The sequence below is a fragment of the Sinocyclocheilus grahami genome, unplaced genomic scaffold, assembly GCF_001515645.1.
Source record: "Sinocyclocheilus grahami isolate Dianchi unplaced genomic scaffold, SAMN03320097.WGS_v1.1 scaffold1358.1, whole genome shotgun sequence".
Taxonomy (NCBI): domain Eukaryota; kingdom Metazoa; phylum Chordata; class Actinopteri; order Cypriniformes; family Cyprinidae; genus Sinocyclocheilus; species Sinocyclocheilus grahami.
Window position 1 is genome coordinate 42,087 of NW_015506537.1, and position 22,146 is coordinate 64,232.

The following is a 22,146-nucleotide window of genomic DNA, read 5'->3' on the forward strand; positions in this document are numbered from 1 at the left end:
TCGCACACTTAAATGCCCTTTGTATGGAATATATACGCTCCCTTCAAACTGGAATCATGGCGGAATATCCGGTAATGTCCACTTCGCAGAGCACTTAGTCAAATATAACAAACGTATGAAGCAATAAGAGAAACGCACAAAATGTGCAGAGCGGGGGTACGCGATGACTGGAATTGAGAACCGCTGGTCAAGACATGCCGAAAATGTGAGGCTACAGCACAGCAGTTGCTCTTCTTCGTCGTCTCGTCTGATGCAGTCACTCAACCAAGCGTTCTAACCACGACATCGCCCCTCCCCTCCCCCCAACCATTCGAATTTCTGTAGGCAGGAATTCTTTGTAATGATATTCCAATGAGCAAACAAAACAAAAACAAACGCTGTAGTCCAAACGAGCTGTTTACTGTAGTTCTTGAAACTACATTCAAGAACATGGTTGAAACACGAGGAACCGAATTCCACAAAAAAGACCAAGACACAGGATGTTCGTAAATCAGATCCTGGCGCCACAAGTCTGAAGCAACCAACTAGCAGCTTTAAGAAGACTTATTGACAATTCCAAGGAGATTGTCAATTTTGGGGCAAGTAATCAAGATTGATGGTCAAAGAGATGCACAGCATGACCATCACATGTAAATCCATGATAGTAATCACGATCACAAGCTCTTTGGATTGACTTCCCCCCACCTAGAAGACAAGAACCAGACTGAGATTCCTTAGGAGACCTTTTTAACCTCTCTGGTCTTCACAGAACATGTCCACATACATCCACAGAATGGCACAGAAACTACCTTTCCATGTATATATGCACCTAAATGACACTAAAAGGACTTGTGAGCAACTAATCATTTCTATGCATAACTCCATATTATGTATGTAACCCACATGTGTGATTATCATGTTCTAATCACTTATTGTGTGTGTATTTTGAATAACTATCGAATAGTTTATAGGATTATATTCATGTTGGGTATGTATGAGTGTGAAAATTCATGCTTTAAACGTTTCTATCAATCAATACTTTGTCAAATGTATAATATTCTTGTTATAGAAATTATGTCCAGAATTATACTCTGCAAGAGCGGGAAAATTCGGACCATGTGACTGATAAGATAACATTTGATTTATGAATTAGGAGGAGAAACATCGCAACACCCCGAGCTATAATTGGTCAAGGCACCATTTGGGGTGTGTCAAACAGCCCGGTTTAAAGGGGTCATATGATGCGATTTCAATTTTTCCTTTCTCTTTGGAGTGTTACAAGCTCTTGGTGCATAAAGAAGATCTATAAAGTTGCAAAGACTAAAGTCTCAAATCCAAAGAGATATTCTTTATAAAAGTTAAGAGTTAACCACACCTACCTAAAACGGCTCGTTCTAACACGCCCCCACATGTCTACGTCACTATGTGGGCATAACACCGCCCAAATGTTCACGCAAAGAAAGAAGGCGTAACTTTTATTCTCGCTGTAGTATTGTTGCTGCCGCCATGTCGTGAAGACACTGTGTGCTGCGTTGTGAAAGCGAAACTACTTGGTTTGGTCTTCCAAAAGAGGACGATATCCGCTTTGTCATGCCTAGAGCTGATCTGTGCTGGTCGCTGAGGGAATACATCAACTTAGTGCTGCTCAGCTCACGCTAGCCCATGCTTGCCCGCCGCCTTGGCTCACGCTGGGCCACCGCCTGCTGTTCTGACTTACAGTCTGTAAGTACGTTTTCATTTAAAGGATTTGCCACTGATGATTCAAACGCGAATTTTGAGCAGTGTAGAGTAACGTTAGTGCTTGTTTGTCATTTCTGATCACAAATGCAGACATGGTTTTGTTTACGCGACGCGATGCAACGCAACACGTAAAAAGACAGTATAAGTCATTATAATCCGTAATTATGTCCCCACTGGATGCAACAAATGCCTCATTTATAATGGGTTTTCATGTTTTTTTTCTTGTCGCTCCGGGAGACGGCATCAACAGTATGGTGAGGGGCATAACATTTCCGTCTCACGCTTGAGGTATTCGGCCAATCACAACACACTGGATAGCTGGCCAGTCACAGCACACCTCACTTTTTCAGACCGATGAGCTTTGTAAAAATCAACTCGTTTCAAAAAGGCGGGGCATAGAGGAGAAACAATAATGTACAGTATGTGGAAAATAATGTGTTTTTAGCAGCTAAACCACACAAACACATTTCATTACACCAAATACACAAAATAATGTTCTTTTTAGCAACATCATATGACCCCTACACCAAATAATGTTCTTTTTAGCAGCATCATATTACCCCTTTAAATACTCAGGACACCATCAAACTTTGCTGTTTAGCGTTTCGCTTTTAGTCATGCTTTTTAGTTATGCTTCAGGTCATTGCTTTTGCGTTCTTCGAGCGCCGTTCCAGCATGCTTAGACCTGCACGCCCGCTGCTACTTAGCCACGATGAGAAGAAAACCATCTAGTCTCGTCAAACTTTATTTCTATTCTTTTACTTTAGTTTCTTTTCTTTCCGTTGAGAGTTTCGTGTTCTGAGTTAAGTTTTGCCTAACGCCGTGTCTCTGAGTCCGACCTGTGCCCGTCTCAAAACTTCAACCAGCCCACAGACTCAGCATCTTCAGCCAACGCCCAACCATTGGCTTCCCATCACTTCAATGACTACTGAACTTCCAGCCAATCAGCAATCTTGGGAGACCCCTTCTCTGCAACTACGACACAAAGGGAACCCCTTACACAGGCAACGCAAGTACCTCCAGCTGAACTGGTGCATTTAATATAATTTTAATCTCACTGAGGAACTCAATGCGAGGGTTAATTAAGTGATTGATGGTTGTTCATGTCTATGCAATTTCACATATTGCTATAAACTTGGGATTTCACATTTGAATTCTTTTAAACTCATTCTTTCCTCACTTTCTCTCTTTCTGCAACTTGTGTGAATGCGTGTGTTCATATGCTAGATTAGATTATGTCTTAGATTTATCTAATAAAGTCTTATTTATATTGAAAAGAGAAGTATCTTGTGTTTTGTGCTTACAAGTTAATGTCTTAAACTGCCGATCTTGTTACTGTGCTAATAAATAGCGTTTTCACTATACTTTGGATATTAATATCCATTGCAGAATTGATGTTATACGGCTCGTTCAATGAATCGCTGGCCGACTTGGTGATCAGCCGTAAAACAATGATTTGGTCCAAATTCCCTATAAAATCATAAATGATTCCCTTTGAGCTAAATTGACCTGTTTCCCTTACATCTACTACTTGTATATTCAATCCTCTTGCCACTATTGTTCTGAAGAACTGTTTGCCAGCTATTGTTCCTCATATTACTGCTATTGCGAATGCCTCACATGATGCAGGTGTAAGGCTGAAAAGACCTCGGACACTTTGATCTCCTGAGATACGGACAATACAAACACAGTGTATTAACATACCAACATCTGTTTCTACATCTCGCTGAGAGATGTTGGAAAGCTTCTTTCTCACCTATACATTTGTTCCTTTTCCCCCACTTCCTTCTCTTCACCCATCCTTCCCCTTACTCCGCTCACTCAGAATGGTCAATAGCATAATAGAATGTTCTACATGAAAGAAAGTGATATTCACAGTCGTGCTTGGTATCATTTGAAATGTCTCAGTGTGACTGGTACAATGGTCTCAATCTTACAAGAGGAAGTAGACTAAAAGGTATATCAGACTAGTCTTTGACATTTTGGATTGATTATCTTTGAATGTACTATGTAATTGACATAATACATTTTACCTGACTAATAATAAATTGTCACATTTGATATTATTCCGACTTACTAAATTATTTTCACACGTGGATTAAGTGAAGGCATTTGTTTCTGCAAATCTGCATCCAGGGTTAAGTGGAGCATGGGGCACATCAGGTGGGATGCTAGATTTCTGAGTAACAGCTTGACTTTAGTTAAGTTTTATGCAGTTGCTTTAACTATGGTGGGCTAGTCATAACCGCTGGTCATTGTCTCAGCTTTATTCAAGTTGTACATAGTTCTATAACTATCATAAGTGACTATTAAATAATATTAGTCATCATAACCTCTGGCTAATGGTAGGGCTGAACGATTAGTTGCATTTGCGATAATATCGCGATATGAAAAAAACTAGATTTTTCAATCGCAGAGGCTGCGATTACACTTGGTCACGTGACAAGCGAGAGTAAAGAGGTGTGTTCGACTTGAAGATCGATCGAGAGAAAGCATAAGGAGACGTCCACTCTCTTATAGCTCTCGCAGTACTTTGATGACACACACCCATCGGTCTAAGCAGCGCTGCTTCAAGTTCAAGTCATCAGTTTAATGTCGGGTTTTGTCGTGTCGCGCCCTATACAGTCTATAGTCGCGTCGCATCCAGTGTAGACCGCTTCACTGATGATAATGGGTTCTACTGTATTTTGCCGCTCACGTCGGTGTAGACACAGTGTTTAATGTCGTTGGTGAGGAGGAAAGCCTGTGTGTGTCCTATGCCTTAGCGGACAGCATGAAACCCACAAAAAATAAATAAATAAAAGAGAGATTAATAATAATAACAGTTATTCTCTCTATGCTATTTTTCAATGTTTCAAGTGATGCAGGTGTTTTTTTTCAGCATTAAAAAAGCATTAATTTCTCATAATGTTTAGTGAAGTTATTTGGCAGTCTGAGGTGGAATGAGGATTCTGGAAGGGGGGGGGGATTTTTTATAGGTTTAAAGGGGGGCGCGACCATAAAAGTTTGAGAACCACTGGTCTGAAGTTAACAGACAGTGTTTAAAAAGTGAGTCCACATGTTTATTTCAGTGACTTTGAATTACCTAAAGTAGTGTGGTAAAGCAACAGATTCGTTTTTATATTTCTGCAATCTACTTTAGCTTGTGTGATTTATTACTGACTTTCATATTAATGTTTACACCAGGCTTATTTGTGCTTATTTGTTATTTGCTTTATGTTGTCATAATTATTACATGCTCGCAAGGTTGGAAGTTCAACAAATCAGTCAATATACTGTAATTCATATCAATTCATGCATCACCTAATTTCATCATAACATATAGGCCTGGCCTACAGAAAAGAACATTTATGTTTAATATATCTAATATTAGGTTGGTCATACTATACAATGATTTATAGCTTGTCTTTGTTGAATAATACAGAACATAAAGAGCTTTAAAAAATAATTGCATATTAAAACGCAATCGCAATATTGTTAAAAAAAAAAAATCGCAATTAGATTTTCCAAAATCGTTCAGCCCTAGTTAATGGTCAGACTGGTGAGTTTGTGACCGTGAGGTCCACGTAAAATGGCTGACATAGACTCTGAGTGACAGCTTCCTAAAGAACGAGTAAAATATGAAGTAAAGGGTTAATTACAATTCAAGGACTCAAGGATTTAAAGCGTTTATTGTCATATGCCCAGTGAGGAAAACAAGCTTCCCTGAGCAATGAAATTCTTACTTTGCTGTCCACAATGAATGCCAAGACAGTGCAAAGCTATACACACACATACACAAACTATACACACATACATACATACAATGTAAGAAACATAATAATAAAAACTATGCTGCAGTAGTAGGAATATAGACTATGAAAAAATAGAAATATAGACTGTGTATCTATATATGCGAGTATAGAGTAGAAATATAGAATGTGAAAATAGAAATATAGACTATGTATTTGTACAGTGAATGTACAGTATTAACTTATGTGCAAAAAAACAATAGTGCAGTAACATGTGCAACTACATGATAACAATAGCAGCAGTAACAGTAACAGATGTGCAAATTGAGATGAGGCTACTTGAGTAATATTAACAAATATACAATGGAAGTAATAACAGCAATAACATTACAAATCTTCAAATGAGATGAAACAATTTGTTCCGACTGTTCTCTGAGATAGATAATTCCACTAGCTAGCTACCTGTTTAAGAGTCTAATAGCTGAGGGGAAGAAGGAGTTCCTTAATTTGGAAGTCCTGCAATTTACACTCCTGTACCTCCGTCCTGAGGGTAGGAGTGTGAACAGTCACAGACTGTTGTGTTATCAACACAAGTGCTAATGTACCCAGTCACATACTCAGCATAATCCTGTATGCTGACAGAAGAGTCCTCCAAAGTGGCTGCAGCTTTAAACACATCCCAGTCTGTCAGAGCAAAACAGTCCTGCAGGATGCCCTCAGTTTGTAGGGTCCAAAGCTTAACCTGTTTGGTGAAAGTTTGTTTGTTTGAGTCTTTGTCTGTAGGCCGGGAACATTAACAAAGAGAGTTGGTCTGAGTATCCAAAGTGGGGGCGGGGTGCAGCCCTGTATCCGGAGGTATAATTTAAGATGGTTGGCTGAATTGGCGATGTCCAGTAATGCCTGTCGGTTGTACATTAGCAGTGCACTGCATTTGAGCATGGCAGATAAAACAGAAAATAAATGTCAGGTCATTCTTGAGACGTGGGACAAAACAAGTCCAGCAAGGGTAACTGCTATTAGCTTTAAAAAATAAAAATATTTTAAATTTTAAATGTCATAAGGGATTAATAATAGAATGTATTTAACACAATTATCACCTTCAATTTAATTTTCTCATTATTATACCAAATCTGTGATACTTAATGTCCTCTCACTACATCTAAAACAGTGTGTCCACAGAGAAGGGTTCAATCATTCATATGCAATAAAATGGATAAAAATGTTTTTTTAATGATGAAAAATAGCTTGTTTTATCAAAAGCAACACTTAATAATATCTCCTATCAAAGCAAGGTTGTTTTTTAATGACACATGCATGGTTCATAAGATTTTAAAGTTGCATCCCCACTTTTTGTCAACACCGTCAGACATTCAATAAAATGTAATAATATCAGGGGCAGCTGTCACTCTAAAGGACCCCCTTGCCACAGTTCACCTCTGCAGAGTACATCAGTGTCAGACAGGCTCTGCTAAGTTTTATAGTTTTAGAATATTTTAAATCCAAATGTTAATATTTCCTTTGTCACAGCCATGATACAGTGGGGCAAAAAAGTATTTAGTCAGCCACCAATTGTGCAAGTTCTCCCACTTAAAAAGATGAGAGAGGCCTGTAATTTTCATCATAGGTATACCTCAACTATGAGAGACAAAATGAGAAAAAAAAATCCAGAAAATCACATTGTAGGATTTTTAAAGAATTTATTTGCAAATTATGGTGGAAAACAAGTATTTGGTCAATAACAAAATTTCATCTCAATACTTTGTTATATACACTTTGTTGGCAATGACAGAGGTCAAACATTTTCTGTAAGTCTTCACAAGGTTTTCACACACGGTTGCTGGTATTTTGGCCCATTCCTCCATCCAGATCTCCTCTAGAGCAGTAATGTTTTGGGGCTGTCGCTGGGCAACACGATTTTCAACTCCCTCCAAAGATTTTCTATGAGGTTGAGATCTGGAGACTGGCTAGGCCACTCCAGGACCTTGAAATGCTTCTTACGAAGCCACTCCTTCGTTGCCCGGGCGGTGTGTTTGGGATCATTGTCATGCTGAAAGACCCAGCCACATTTCATCTTCAATGCCCTTGCTGATGGAAGGAGGTTTTCACTCAAAATCTCACGATACATGGCCCCATTCATGCTTTCGTTTACACGGATCAGTCGTCCTGGTCCCTTTGCAGAAAAACAGCCCCAAAGCATGATGTTTCCACCCCCATGCTTCACAGTAGGTATGGTGTTCTTTGGATGCAACTCAGCATTCTTTCTCCTCCAAACACGACAAGTTGAGTTTTTACCAAAAAGTTATATTTTGGTTTCATCTGACCATATGACATTCTCCCAATCCTCTTCTGGATCATCCAAATGCTCTCTAGCAAACTTCAGACAGGCCTGGACATGTACTGGCTTAAGCAGGGGGATATTTCATTATGATATTTTATATTTGTTGTGGAATTGTTGGTCACATGTGAAAGTGTAATCTGTCTGCTAACACGAGAATGTGTTTTGAAATGTTAAAAACATCTTGAATGCTGTTACCAAGATAAAGCTGAAATTATATTACACAGTCCAAGGTAAAAAAAAAAAAGCACATTTTGTTAAAAAAGAAAAGTTGGAAGGTTGTATCAAAGCATAGCTCAGTAGCTTAGTACATATAAGATACGTAAATGTAGTTTCATTTATCGGAGTACAAGGTTTTATTTTTTCAATTTTGCACCCTGTTTTGTCCCACTTCTCAAGAATGACTATATTTCAGGGATGCAAACTCATCATGGGTGAAAAGGGTGACAAAGACGCACACCACCCCCAGCCCCCACTTAAACACATCTTTAACACTTAGAATATTGTAAACCCTTTATTTATTTATTTGTTTGTTTTTTTATTTTTTTTATCTACAGTAAGATTACAGATTTACATTTCATTCATGAAGATGACATGAAAAAAAATGTCTCCTAGTGGAAAACAGACTTGTAAGATGAAAATGACATGACATGACCATTATAACCAGTAGATGGAAGCAAAGGATCACTCATTAGCTCAGTTGCCATTTTCACTCCCTAGGGTTTTTTTGTTTGTTTATTTGTTTAGTTTTTTTCACGTCTTGCGTTTTGGATTTATTACAAAATGACTAAGTATAGCAGGTGCAGGAAATCATAAAATCTCATGTCATTTAAAAAATAAATGAATAAGCCCAGACACCAACCACCTAGAAGGGTTAATGATCTAAATACTTAACTAGTTAACTACATGTTAAGTAAATTTTTATGGTATAATATTTAAATAATAATGCATTAAATAAATAAAAATATTTGTCAAAATATTTAATTTAAAAACTACATTTTTCAAACATTGCCTTAAAAAGAACTCAACAAAAAGAGTGCTTCAAGTTTTAGATTTATCTGTAGAAGCTGCTAAATATATTCAGCCATCACAGACTTGTTGCTGCTGTAGTTATCCAGCATCACTTAATGCACAGCTCTATTTTGACATTGGCTTTTTGGATAGTTATTTCTGTCTATTGCTATAGTTATCACCGTCAATCGCGCAACAATTTGGTAGATTTAATAATTTTTACACTCAGGTTTGTCATTCCTGAAACAGTATACAGTATACACTTAGACAAACAAAACTTTTCTTCAAATTGTGAACAGATTGTGTAGAGCAGTGGTCCTCAAACTTTTTGACTCCAAGGCCCCCCTTCTCTCCGAATCAATATTACAAGCCCCTCAACCTTTTCTATTCAAAAAACTTTGTATTCTAGTGTTATTACTTTTCAATTCCATGTAATTATTTTTAAACAAAACAAATTCAAGATAGATTTAAACATTCGGTGTTCTTTTTTTGCAAACATACTTCGCAAAGATGTCACTGCAGATATTCTTTACAACTTAGAAGTACTCATAAGTACTGTGGCGAGGGGGGCGTGGGAAGGCGAAAGGCTGCAGCAGGAGAAAGGGTTTGGAGAGGAACGGTGATAAGGAGGTCAAGTGAATAATGAGTAACACCTGTCTGTAATTCCAGTGATTGGGGGAGAGACGAGAGATGATAATAATAATAATAATAATTCAGCAGCACTTTATTTTTGTTCTATTTTGTTGTGGGGGAAAATAAAGAGGTTTAACCGCCACCCCTGACTTCCTCGTCCTTCTTCCCGAACTACAAACTGTATTACAAGTACATAAAGCTCAATTACACAGTAACTTTAACAAATAAGCACAAGTCAACCTGGCATATCAAACAAGAACACAGGGAGATGCCAAAGGAATGGATATAAACTACTATACGGATCCACACATACCCCTTTTCCACCAAGGCATTTTGAGTGCTCGTTCAGCGCCAGAGCCTAGTTCCAAATCAGTTCTTTGTCTTTGAACCAGGAAAAGGGGTTCGTAAGTAGCACCAAAACATTGCTGGTCTAGAAGTAAGAACCGCTTGCGTCAGGGGCTGGGGTTAACGTGACCAACAAGATGAACAGAAACTTTTCAGAAACGCCATTTTTGGAATAGCAGCTAAACACGAACACATTGAATTTGCCGTGTTTGGATGCCGATGTAGATTCGCAAAACCATGAACATCAATACAATCAACAGTGGTGGACGTTGCACTGCTATGTTTAGGCTTGTTCTGGCTGCATCGGCACTGTGTGGACTGGTCGGTGTGCCGCGGGAGTGACTGGAAAGCAGACGACTCTCTTTATGCTTTTGGATCGCTTTCGTGGTGCTTTGGTGTCACGTGCCGATCGGTCTGCATGACGCCAATACATCTCGAACAAGACTGTTGTGTTTGGCACTGCCATGCTAGCGTTACTGGGAAAGATGAGACGTATTCAGTGACATAAGACCTGGCTCTGTGTTGGCTCTCTAGCCCGTGGAAAGGCAAACCGGTTTTTAGAAGGCCCGCCAGTTCATATTTATCCAATAGAATTTACTATACGCATTAGGGATGTCAATTTCGACAAATTCTCATGATCGATCTTCGTTTAAATTAACAAACAACTAATCGTTAACCTTTATACTGCAAGATGCATCTACTGCAGTAGCATAGTTACCGCATGACCAGGTGTGCCATGACACTAAAAACGCAAGCGTCCTCACACAAAGGAAAGGGTTTTTACTGTAAATAAAACGCTAGTGGGATTATCAAATGAATCGATTGATCATTTAATAGAATTATTTAATTATTCAAATATAATGACTAATATAACACCGTCTCAGATGTGCATTCCAACTGGTGCATGCGTGCGTCCATGTCAGCAAGTTTTTGTTACTGTAAGTGTTATTTTCTTCCCAAATGTGCATAGGATATTGTGCATATTAAGAAAAGTCCGGAGAATGCGAAAAAGCCATCGTGAATGCCCATTACGTGTTAAAGGCCGATGCCATTTAGTTATTAGCCCACTTCAGCGGTCTTGAAATTGAGATTTACTTAACTCACATGGATGACATTTTAATACTTATATATTACTTGCTCAAGAGCTAAATGTACCAGTTAAGTTAAATGATATGCTAATCTATTTCGAATAATTAACGATCTGATGATGCAGTCTACACTGGACGCGGCTCGGCGCAACCCAGCACAACCCCAGACAGTAAACTGATACCCCGTTCTGTTTCTGACGCACTCAAAGCATAGTACCGGAGTAGTTCTTAATAAATTTGTTTTGGTATTAATTGAATTTTCCTCGATAATGTTAATTGAATGACAAAACAGATTGTTTTTTTTCAAATAAAACTTTATTTTGCTGTCATTTTTCAAAAACCCATTTGACAGTTTGTACTTCTAAAACACAGTTCCAACACATTTATTTTGTGCCCATTTACACTAAAGAAAACAAATTATTTAACACATTTGAAGCATTAAAATAATCTTAATTTCCCCATTCCATCACATTTATTGTGTGAACATTTCAACACTTTCGTTTAAATTTTTTTTTTAAAACAACCCATATCATTGCACGAACTTTGCGACAATTATTTTAAATTTTACCACATTTATGGTGTAACATAACATTTAAAGCAATAAACACTTTCTGTTGTAAACATAAAAAAATAAACATTTGATGCATTAAATGTTCAACATAAATTTGTTTTACTTCATTTAAAATGCCTAGACATTTGTGTAACTCTACAACACTTTTTTGTAGTTTTAAATTTGCAACATTTAAAACGTATTCAGTAATCGTCTTCATTTCTACATTTTAGCACATTTAATGTGTTAACTGTGCAACACTTTTAGCTTTAAATATTTAAAAGAACACATTTGAATTATATTAACTATTTTATTTTATGTACAGCATTAATATGAATGTTTCTAAGCTGTGTGCATTGGACTTGCATATGCACTGCATCTCAATTACCCCAAATCGATGAAGAACACATTCCAATTCATTCAACAAGTTCTCCTCATGTTGGACCACCCTGACTTAAAACCCAAGTTACAAACATTAAAAAATCAACTTACAATTTGATTGACAAAGGAGTTGCAGGAAACTACCATCAGAAGCCATGGCAGGTTATTGTTCTCAAGATGCACAATTAATCTTTCAACAGATTCTCTTGTTCAGAATGTCCAAAGTTTAGCTGTGTTGTGCTAAAAGTGTTTAAATCTGCATTTTTTTTGCTATATTAATGAGTTAACGTAGTCAACTCTAGCTTAAACTTTTAGAGGCTTGCCTCAGGTTTTAATGCTTATCCAGTTTTAATGCAATTCTAGTCATTCACATGGATCTAGCATATTGTTGAATACTGTGTGTTCATGTTCCTCTAAACAATTTACAATTGTTAACGAGCAAAAATGTTTTCTTATGCAAAAAATGTTACTTGTCTTTTGGTTGAAAATTTAAGTACAACTTTTTGTGAACAAAAACAAACAAAAAAACTGAAATGTTGTTATTGTTTATTTCTTTAAAAATAATTTAAAAATAATTTACAATTTAAGTAGTATTTTAAAATGATAAGAGATTACTTAAATATAACAATTATCACTACTAAAAATAATTTGTTAATATTAATATTTTTTTGTTCAACTTAATAGTTATTTTATAAAACATATCCTCAAAAAAATTCATAATGTGAACTAATGCTTTTTAGTAAAGACTACTAATGCCAACTTGATTTGTCTGCTACACCCACTAAATGTTCCATGTTAATACAACTTAACCTGTTTAGTTTCACCCTGTGTAAAAACTAAAATTGTTTAGTGCAACGGGTTTCCACGCAATTTTCTAGTAAAGTCAACTAATTCGGGTTAAGAGTGTAATTACTTTCGAGAAGCATCCGAAGGGCTCTTTTCCCATCATCACCTCTAGCTTGGGCCTGCTGCACACTTTAAGTAACCCCACCTTTTGGATTTTCTGTATGGGACCCGGTCAGAACTACTGCGGATGCCATTTCGTGTAGCTTTGCATTGGCAGCCAACCTCTCTAATGTGGTTAGAAAGCCTAGATGTTTGTGTCTGGCATCCAGTAAGCAACCTTTCCCATATCCATGCAAAAAAAACTCTGCTGCTCTTAAATTGTTGATTCTGATTTGGTTGTGAAGACTTTATTTTGTTTTATTCCTGAACAAATATATTGTAAGGCATTTGCGAACATCACACAAAGGAACGATGGAATCTCCGCATTCCATCAGACAACTAACCTCTCTTCTCAACTATGAGAGTCGTAAAAGCTGAATCATGGTCAGCCCAGGCGCCAACTTTCTCAAATGAGTTCCTGTCTCGCTCTGCTTATCTTTACAAAAAAACACGGAGATAATGATTTACCAAACCACCTCAGATGTCGACAAGCACTAGGACAACAAGAACTGCCCCCCCCCCATCTGGATTCATTTAAGCTACAGAATGTCAGTAGGTTTCGTGACTGGCTTCATGACGTTTAGTATTGAACGTAAACTTGTGATAATTGCAGAATATTGAAATAAGTGAAAAGCTGTTATTTCAAACAGTATGTGTTGTACGACACTATATAGAAGTTATTAACAAAACCTGCAAATCTTAATTTCTCCACATAATAAGTTGGAGCCTCTGGGTAATATATGCATGCTCCGCCTTGCAAGAAGGCGATTGGAAGGTCGCGTCGTGGGACAGACTTATGCAGCGGAGCAAAACCCAATGCAGGACAGATTTGCTTGCTCTCGCCTGTCGCCGTGTTAAGAGCACTCCCAACTTGTGCTCCCAAGCTTACCATCAAAGTGATCGGTCATCCAAATCTCAAACACTTCAGAGAAACACGATCTTCAAAGAACTTAATGCAAACTCAGACTGTAGCAAAACTGCTGAAGCCTCCTCCTCATCAAGAAGCCAACCAATCTCCGGAGGGCTTTCCCGAAAGGATGTCATTTGACGTCACCTCAGCGACCAATCAGCAACGGAATTCCCTCAAGCAGCCAAACCAGGAAACTCAGCTTTTCAGCTGTCAACCCAGCAGAACACAAGTAAACGAACAAAATCTTATCTCTGCTGAACTGGTGAACGAGCTAATTTAAGCAGTAAACATAAGCTAAAATCCTCTGCTTTGTGAATTCTCTCAGGTGAATTTAAATCACTCGTGAAAACGAGGTAGAACTATGAAACTCCGTCAACTCTCATTCTAAAGAAACTGTATGTTTGTGTGTTTTAGCTTAGTTTTGATGTAATCTAGGATAGCCAATAAAATTCATGGTTCATTTATAAAGAATCATTGTTTGGTGTCATATAATTTCAAGGTTAAAACTTTTGCCAAAAAGATCCTTGCTACCTAGCTCGTAGCTTACTTATAACAATTAATATAATAGCTTACTTATAATAATTGTATTGACCGTGGCCAGGAAAATACATATTCAATTGGTAATATACACTGACATTAACTTCTCACTGGCCGAGTAGCTGATAGGGTGTAAACCATTTAAATTCAAAATCAGTTTAATCAGGTGGACCTCGACTTTTTCAGATCCGAGTCCTTTCAAAACCTGAATGAATTAATAATAATTAATTCCCTTCAATTACAAATGAGTTAATTTCATTACAATATTCAGGTAAGTTCAAGCCAACACACAGTGTTAACAGCTGAAAGCTGAAGGTGTAGACTTTTAACAGTTTGACAAATGTGGGTTTTATGGCAATCAAACAGAGATACTCTATCTATGCCAGGCACCAGAGAAAAGAAAATCTGATGTCAAAAATATAGCCAAAGAGTAATGTGTACTGGACGGTTTTGTTTTTTTGTTGTTTGTGACAACCAGTCTTTAAATTACACATTCAGGAGGTTACAGTTTATGTAGTTGCTGTTGAGACTGCTGGTTATTTGGTTCAGTAGTTGACATAATTCAGTATTGTTTCTTCTTTTCTGTCAACGAATTCCACTGTATGCAGCCAGTGCTTCCCATCCCATTATATCTCTCTAAGGTCCAAACCATTTGTAGTGTAATATCTTTTAATAGTTTTTATGATGCAAAATCTGACTTCAGTTTACAAGCAATACAAGTAACAGACACACATATTTTATTTGCGCTTTTTAGTATGTTATTGTAGCTCGAGCATTCAAGCACCTTGTTTCTCTTTGTTAAACTTGAATGTACACATTTTTTTCTGGCATTGTCATGTGATGCTATTTTTTAAATTTAATTTTATTTATTGTTTTTATTTATTTTATAAAAATGTATGTGTGTGTACTTCTAACATGTTTGGATGGTAAAATAAATGTTGTAAATTCAAATCAGAGCGTCTTCCGTGTCTGGAATGTATTCTTGAGTATATAAGGAAGGTAACAATAATATAATAAGATAACCTTGTTTGAAATGGGTTTGGCTAAAAGAAAATTTTGGTTTTGTCTATACTACTAGGTACTTATACTATATTGACTGGGTTAAATAGAATTGCATTACTAAAAAGAGACTAAAATACAATTTTCATTGACTAAAACTAGACTATATGTCTTCAGTTTTCATCGACTAAGACTAGACGAAAATAGTCATGGATAATTCTGACTAAAATAAGACAAAAATGCTCCGACTTTTAGTTGACTGAAACTTGACTAGACGATTTGGTCAGTCGCACTTTTAAACACATTTTAGTTTTGCTATAGAAAATCTACAAATTCACTATCTGATTACATAGAGCAGCAGCAGAAAGCGCGTGAGGTTGTCATGGCAACCAGATACACTGTTCACGAATAGGCCCTTTTCACATGACGTCACGCAACTTCCGTTCTGACGCGAAGCAGGGCGACTTTTAGTTGACTGAAACTTGACTAGACGATTTGGTCAGTCGCACTTTTAAACACATTTTAGTTTTGCTATAGAAAATCTACAAATTCACTATCTGATTACATAGAGCAGCAGCAGAAAGCGCGTGAGGTTGTCATGGCAACCAGATACACTGTTCACGAATAGGCCCTTTTCACATGACGTCACGCAACTTCCGTTCTGACGCGAAGCAGGGTATTCTTACTTCCGCCAGCATAGTAAGCACTATGGCTACCAGCATGGAGTTCACCCAAACGCTTGTACAACTGCCACAAATACGATTAGAGGATGACTGCTGCTGTCTATTCTCGTCCTCGTTCAGGTAGAGGCGTCTGGCATCTCAAACGAACTTACCGAATCGGCGAGATTTGCCGCTTGAAGTCGAGGGAGGAGTTGAAAACGGAGCACTGCAGTCACTGATTCCCACGCACTGTTTGCTGTCTTAATTGCAGTTAGATGAAGTTGGTTAGATATATTTCTCAAATAAACAAAGGTTTTAGACATTTACATGTGGCAACAGAAAGCCTTTTCATTCAGTAATTTATGTCCTGCTTAATACAGCGACTGTATGTACAAGAATAGTTCAACATAAGCTTGTACTATTTAAATATCAATAAAATGGGGTCTATAATTTTCCGTTTTATTAATGTAATTCAGAAATAAATATTAAGTTTATATAAAAAGCTTTTACAGTTAAAAAGAGATGCCAGCATTTGTGTAAATAAATATAAAACGCAGGTCAGCTGTTTTTTAAAAGATCACATTGCATATAGCCTATAATGAAAATAAAATACGATCGATCATATTAATAATTAATAATTAAAAAAGTAAAAACATGATATACATGTAGTTAAAGCGAAATTGAATAGAGGAATTTAAGTAATTGTTGAAGTCCAAAGTTCTTTAGAACTACGCGGCTGTCCTTTTTGTATTGTTTCAATATTAAGCCATATTCTTGAACTGGATAATGAGTTTCTTTTCAGACCACTTGCCTTTATGGATGTGAAACTTGCCATCTAGTAAAACGATTTCATATAAAAAAATATGACTTGTGTCTGTTACGGGGCGAACGAGACATGAGACTTGCGGATCCATTTGCAAAGCTTTAATAGAAGACAGAGACGTGGTCATAAAACAGGCATGGGTCAGACAATGGCAAACAGGTATATTGAGGGCAAGACAGAAGAGTAATCCAAAACGGGCGTGGTCGATAAGCGGCTAACAATATCCAGAGGGCTTGACATGAGGGGTTATCCAATAACACAAGCTAGAGTCCAGGCGAGGTGCAAACACAGTCCGAAACAACAGGCAAAGGGTTAACTCAAGATAAACAGGCAAAAATCAGGTACCAGGAAATCAGAAAACACGGCGAGACTAGACTAAGACTAGAACTAGGAACTAACACAGGGAAACGGCTCCGTAAAGTAGCTATCACACGATGAGCGATAAGCACTAAACAATACTCTGGTTGTGAATGGTTGTTTGAGTGAGTGTTATATAGTGAATGTGTGATTGGTTACAGCTGTGTGCAATCAGTGCTGTGTGCAATCAGTGCGATGGATGATGGGATATGTAGTCCGGGATGACATGCAACAGTTTGTGTAGTGTGAGAGTCAATGTAATGGAAGGGTGACCTCTGGTGATGATTGAACGGAAGTCCATGGCCAGGATTCGTGACAGTGTCCATGTCATTTCCCCATAGTAAATAAAAACAAAATCACGTTGTTTGTCTTTTTATTGCCCAACTATAGGGGGAATTTAATTTACAGTGTACTCACAAATTATCCAAGGAATGACATAAACCGAAATAACAAGTGAAAAGGTTCCAAGTATGTATTTTGTGTGAACACATAATCGTTGTCATACAAATCTGAAAGCAAGCAGTTGCGGCAAGCAAGCCACCCATCTAAAGCAGATGCAGAAAATCTTTTGCAAAAGAACCCGACTGCAAGTACATTAACATTATTAGTCTTAACTCTTAAATAACCCCTTTCATATTTCAAATTTTTCCTACATTTTCCCGAGAAGTCTCCGGTGTAAAGGTACAACGGAAGTACAGATACACTGCTTTGCGGAAAGCGGAAGTTAGCTGACGTCACTGTGAAAAGGGCCTATTACGGCTGCGCTCCTATTTTGCCACACTAAACTTAGCAATAAACACGTTGAAAATAATACACAATAAACATGTATTTTATACAATACAATAAACAGGCTTTTATTAAGCAAATCAATGAGTGAATTACTCATCCACTGTTTAAACAAATACTTTAGATGGGTTTTCACCGGCAGGGTCACAATTATCTACAGTGTATGAAGCTAAAGGTTTTTGGGTTAAGGTTCATAAAGTAGAACATTTTTAACATTGTATGCTGTATGTGCATAGGTAGCTAGCAAACAAGGAATACAGCTGTTAAGCTAACAGTCACATTTAGCTGAGTAAGATCATGATTGAGAAATGTTGGATACCGCTGGAAATGCTGGTGTTATGGGGTATCCTATTTATTATTTTAGGATTTATTTGTTTGCCCCAGTGAAGCATTTCTATTAATATAACTGATTAAGTAGTCAAACTCATTCCATATCAACAGAATATTGTGCTACAGAAAGTCTATGTCCATAAAACAGGTTCTAAATTAATTATGTTACTGATACCTAATGGTCAAAAGCAATAGCAAAAGTAATAGGTCAATATTATAAAATTGCAGACAGAGATTGAATAGTTAGGCTGGCTTGTACACTATATTGCCAAAAGTATTGGGACACCTCCTTCTAATGAACAGGTTTGACTACTTTAGTAATTTCCATGAGTACAAATCTTAATGTTTAAGCATATAATGCTATTCTAGGGAATTGTGTGCTTCTAATTTTATACCAATAGTTTTAACAGGACCCTTTTCTATTCTAACACGACAATTCCTCTGTGTATAAGGCAAGGTTAAAAAAAAGATTGATTCGGTTAGTGTGAAAGAACTTGACTGGTCTGCACAAAGCCAAGTCCTAATCCCAGCTGAACACCTCTGGTGTGACTTTAAAGGGGTTATATGATGCGATTTCAATTTTTCCTTTCTCTTTGAAGTGTTACAAGCTCTTGGTGCATAAAGAAGATCTGTAAAGTTGCAAAGACTAAAGTCTCAAATCCAAAGAGATATTCTTTATAAAAGTTAAGAGTCAGCCACACCTACCTAAAACGGCTCGTTCTAACATGCCCCCACATATCTACGTCACTGTGTGGAAAGATTTGCATAACACCACCCAAATGTTCACGCAAAGAAAGAAGGCGTAACTTTTATTCTCGCTGTAGTATTGTTGACGCTGCAGCCATGTCCTGAAGACGCTGTGTGCTTCGTTGTGAAAGCGAAACTACTTTGTTTGGCCTTCCAAAAGAGGACACAACTAGAAATCAGTGGTTAAGTTGTATTTAGAACACTGTTCCAGAACAGTTCAACCCAAATATTCTGATGTGTCCAGCGCATTTTATGGAGGACTGTTTCCTGATCCTGGGAGAGTAGACTACAGTGCCGGCTGTTCTGACTCACTGACTTTAAGTAAGTTTTTTATATTTAAAGAATTTGCCACTGACGATTCAAACGCGAGTTTTGAGCGGTGTAGAGTAGCGTTTGTAGTTTGTCATTTCTCCAATCACAAATGCGATCTGGTTTTTATGTTTACGCTGCGTGATGCAATGCAACGCATAAAAAGACAGTATAAGTCATTATAATCAGTAATTACGTCCCCACTGGATGCAACAAATGCCTCGTGTATAATGGGTTTTTTAATGTTTTTACTCGTCGCTCTGGCCAGGACAAGGCATCACAATATGGTAAGGGGCGCAACATTTCCGTTACACGCTTGAGGTATTCGGCCAATCACAATGCACTGGATAGCTGGCCAATCACAGCACACCTCGCTTTTCAGAAAGGCACTTCCAAAACTGTGGCATCAAAGATGGAAACATAATTCATGTATTTAAAAATTGTATTTCCATCTTTTTTGACACAGTTTTGGAAGTGTCTATAATGATTGTATGCATATGTACAAGTCATTGGTATTTGGCGATTCGTTTTTTTGTTTGTTTTATTGAGTTTTCCCAGTACTTTGGGCAATATAGTGTATGTTTGGTGTGGTAGGGGGCCCAACCTCATATTCTTTCATAGAGCCCAAAATTGCTAGCAGCACCCCTGGTTCAGCTATAGTATTTGGTAACACTTTAGTATAGGAACCAATTCTCAGTATTAACTAGTTGCTTATTTCCATGCCTATTATTAACATATTGGCTGTTTATTAGTACTTATAAGCACATATTCTGCATGACCACATTCTGCATCCCTAATTCTACCCAATACCTAAACTTAACAAATACCTAACTAACTACTAATAAGCGGCAAATTAGGAGTTTATTGAGGCAAAAGTCATAGTTAATGGTTTGTTAATAGCCAGAATTGGACCTTAAAATAAAGTGTGACCTAGTATTTATTTAAAAAAAGAAAATAAGAGGCTCTATAACATCTCACTCTTACTGATTTAGCATGCAGCTTAAAGTAATCTGATCTGATTCATCTACACAGTTTCACTGATGATCCAATACCAAACCCAGATTTATAATAAACCCTAAACCCAGGATAGAGCGGTTGAGTGAATGTGGTCTGTACTGTGTGAATGAGGCTTACTGTGTCAGAGACGCTGTAGAAGGACAGAGTTCCTGCACTGTGATCCACATACACTCCTATTCTACTGCTGATGCGCTTTATAGGAAGTTTAGTCTCTACATTGCCGTGTATGAATGAGTATTTGGAGGGAGAGCAGAACAAACTCCAGGAATGACCATTACGTCCAAACAAACACTCTTTACCCCATCCCTTCCTGCGGATGCACTTATATGACACTGATATAAATACATTATTCCCATTCCACTCCAACTCCCAGTAACAGCGTCCACACACACTCTCTCTACACAACACCTGAAGATTATATCCATTAAATCGGTCAGGATGATCAGGATATGGCTGCTCTGTGTCAGTGACAGTGATCATTTTGTTCCATTCAGACAGACGGAAGCGTTTATTCACTGTGTTCGGATCCATAGTGAGCTGATGGGAATCTGATGGAAATAAAACACATCAGAATCAGAAATTACGAACCTGTATAATATTTTATTGTAGCTGAATTCTTCATGGTTTAAGTCTCAGCTTACCAGATATCCTGTGCAAATCATCTTTTGCATGATCAATTATACAATTCTTATTGCTTAACTTATTCTTATTGTAAAATTCTAAAATGTTTTCTTTCACTTTCTACAGGAAGAACATGATCACACTCAGTTTTTTTTAGTGACTTACATTGTAGGAATTCATTCCTGGTCCTGGGAGCAATGTTGGTGAATGTGACTGTGGAAATCAACAGACATGAACAGTGTGATTCTCATGTCAAGAGAAAATGATTCCTACATCCATTCCTAATTTGATGTTCTGCTTGATATTAGATGGACGGACTCATTTCTGAGAGCAGATGAATCTCCAGGACCCTACCTCCATCAGAGATCTTTTTTAGATCCTCTTTGCAGAAATCCTCCAGTTTGTCTCTCAGCTGATGGACATATTCTCTCACGCCATCAAAAGAAATGAACTGAGAACTGAAGGGAATGATGGGTATGTCTGTAGATTCAGGAGGTGCTGAGAGAGACGGGAAACTCTACAGAAAACAGAAATCAAAACTCATCACCTAATAACCTACTTCAACCAATCTCCTGCACTATTATCAAATTTGTGTGGCTCCTGTTGACAAGACTTAACTACATTCTTCTCATATTCATTATGACATTAGAGCAACACAATCTAGAATTAGCTACGTACACCATATTTGAACTTTTTGGTAAATCATTTAGATTAAATTGGTAGTTCCCAATCCTGGTCCTGGTGTACCCCCAGCTCTGCACATTTTGTATGTCTCCCTAATAAAACACATCTGATTCAACTCATCAGCTTGTTAGTAGGGATTTCAAGACCTTAAATGGTTGTGTCAGATGTGTGGAAGCATATAGGTAGCGAAATTCAATTTAAAATGCAATATGCAAAATGGCAATGCAATATTCAAAATGGCTATGTATTTCTGTATTTAAATTTACATTTTCCATTACCCATACGTGCAAAGTTTGGTGCAAAAAGAAAATGAAAATGAAATTATATAATTTACATTTGCCATTTCCAACAGTAGTCTTAATATGTAAATTGCATACAAATTTGAACGCTTTATAAGTTGCAAAATGAAAATGAATAACACAAATTGATTTGATATGTATAACATGTCCAAGCAGAAATGGTAGCATAATGATCATTTAAATGCTATTTGTCCTAAATGCATTTAGACTAACAGTTAGAACACTTAGGATTGCATTTTCATCATGACGCCGTGGGATATTTGTAGCAAAATTCTATTTGAAAATGCATTCCGATGTTACGTTTGGATCGTTTGAAACATGGCGGCT

At 37.4% G+C, this 22,146-nt stretch overlaps 1 protein-coding gene and 1 long non-coding RNA gene across 2 annotated transcripts in view; both read right to left on the reverse strand.

Moving 5' to 3' along the window:
- The window catches only part of LOC107569551 (uncharacterized), a 19,827-nt gene extending 6,083 nt beyond the window's left edge, over nt 1–13,744 (reverse strand). Inside the window, exons 1-2 of the long non-coding RNA XR_001606908.1 lie at nt 13,662–13,744; nt 3,041–3,047 (exon numbers count right to left, since the gene is read on the reverse strand). This is a non-coding gene — a long non-coding RNA (uncharacterized lncRNA). The remainder of the gene's footprint in view (nt 1–3,040; nt 3,048–13,661) is intronic.
- A 6,474-nt stretch (nt 13,745–20,218) lies between these two features.
- The window catches only part of LOC107569548 (tripartite motif-containing protein 16-like), an 18,103-nt gene continuing 16,175 nt past the window's right edge, over nt 20,219–22,146 (reverse strand). The window contains exons 4-6 of the mRNA XM_016255666.1: nt 21,191–21,353; nt 21,002–21,049; nt 20,219–20,763 (exon numbers count right to left, since the gene is read on the reverse strand). Of these exons, the coding sequence (XP_016111152.1) occupies nt 20,219–20,763; nt 21,002–21,049; nt 21,191–21,353 (756 nt within the window). The remainder of the gene's footprint in view (nt 20,764–21,001; nt 21,050–21,190; nt 21,354–22,146) is intronic.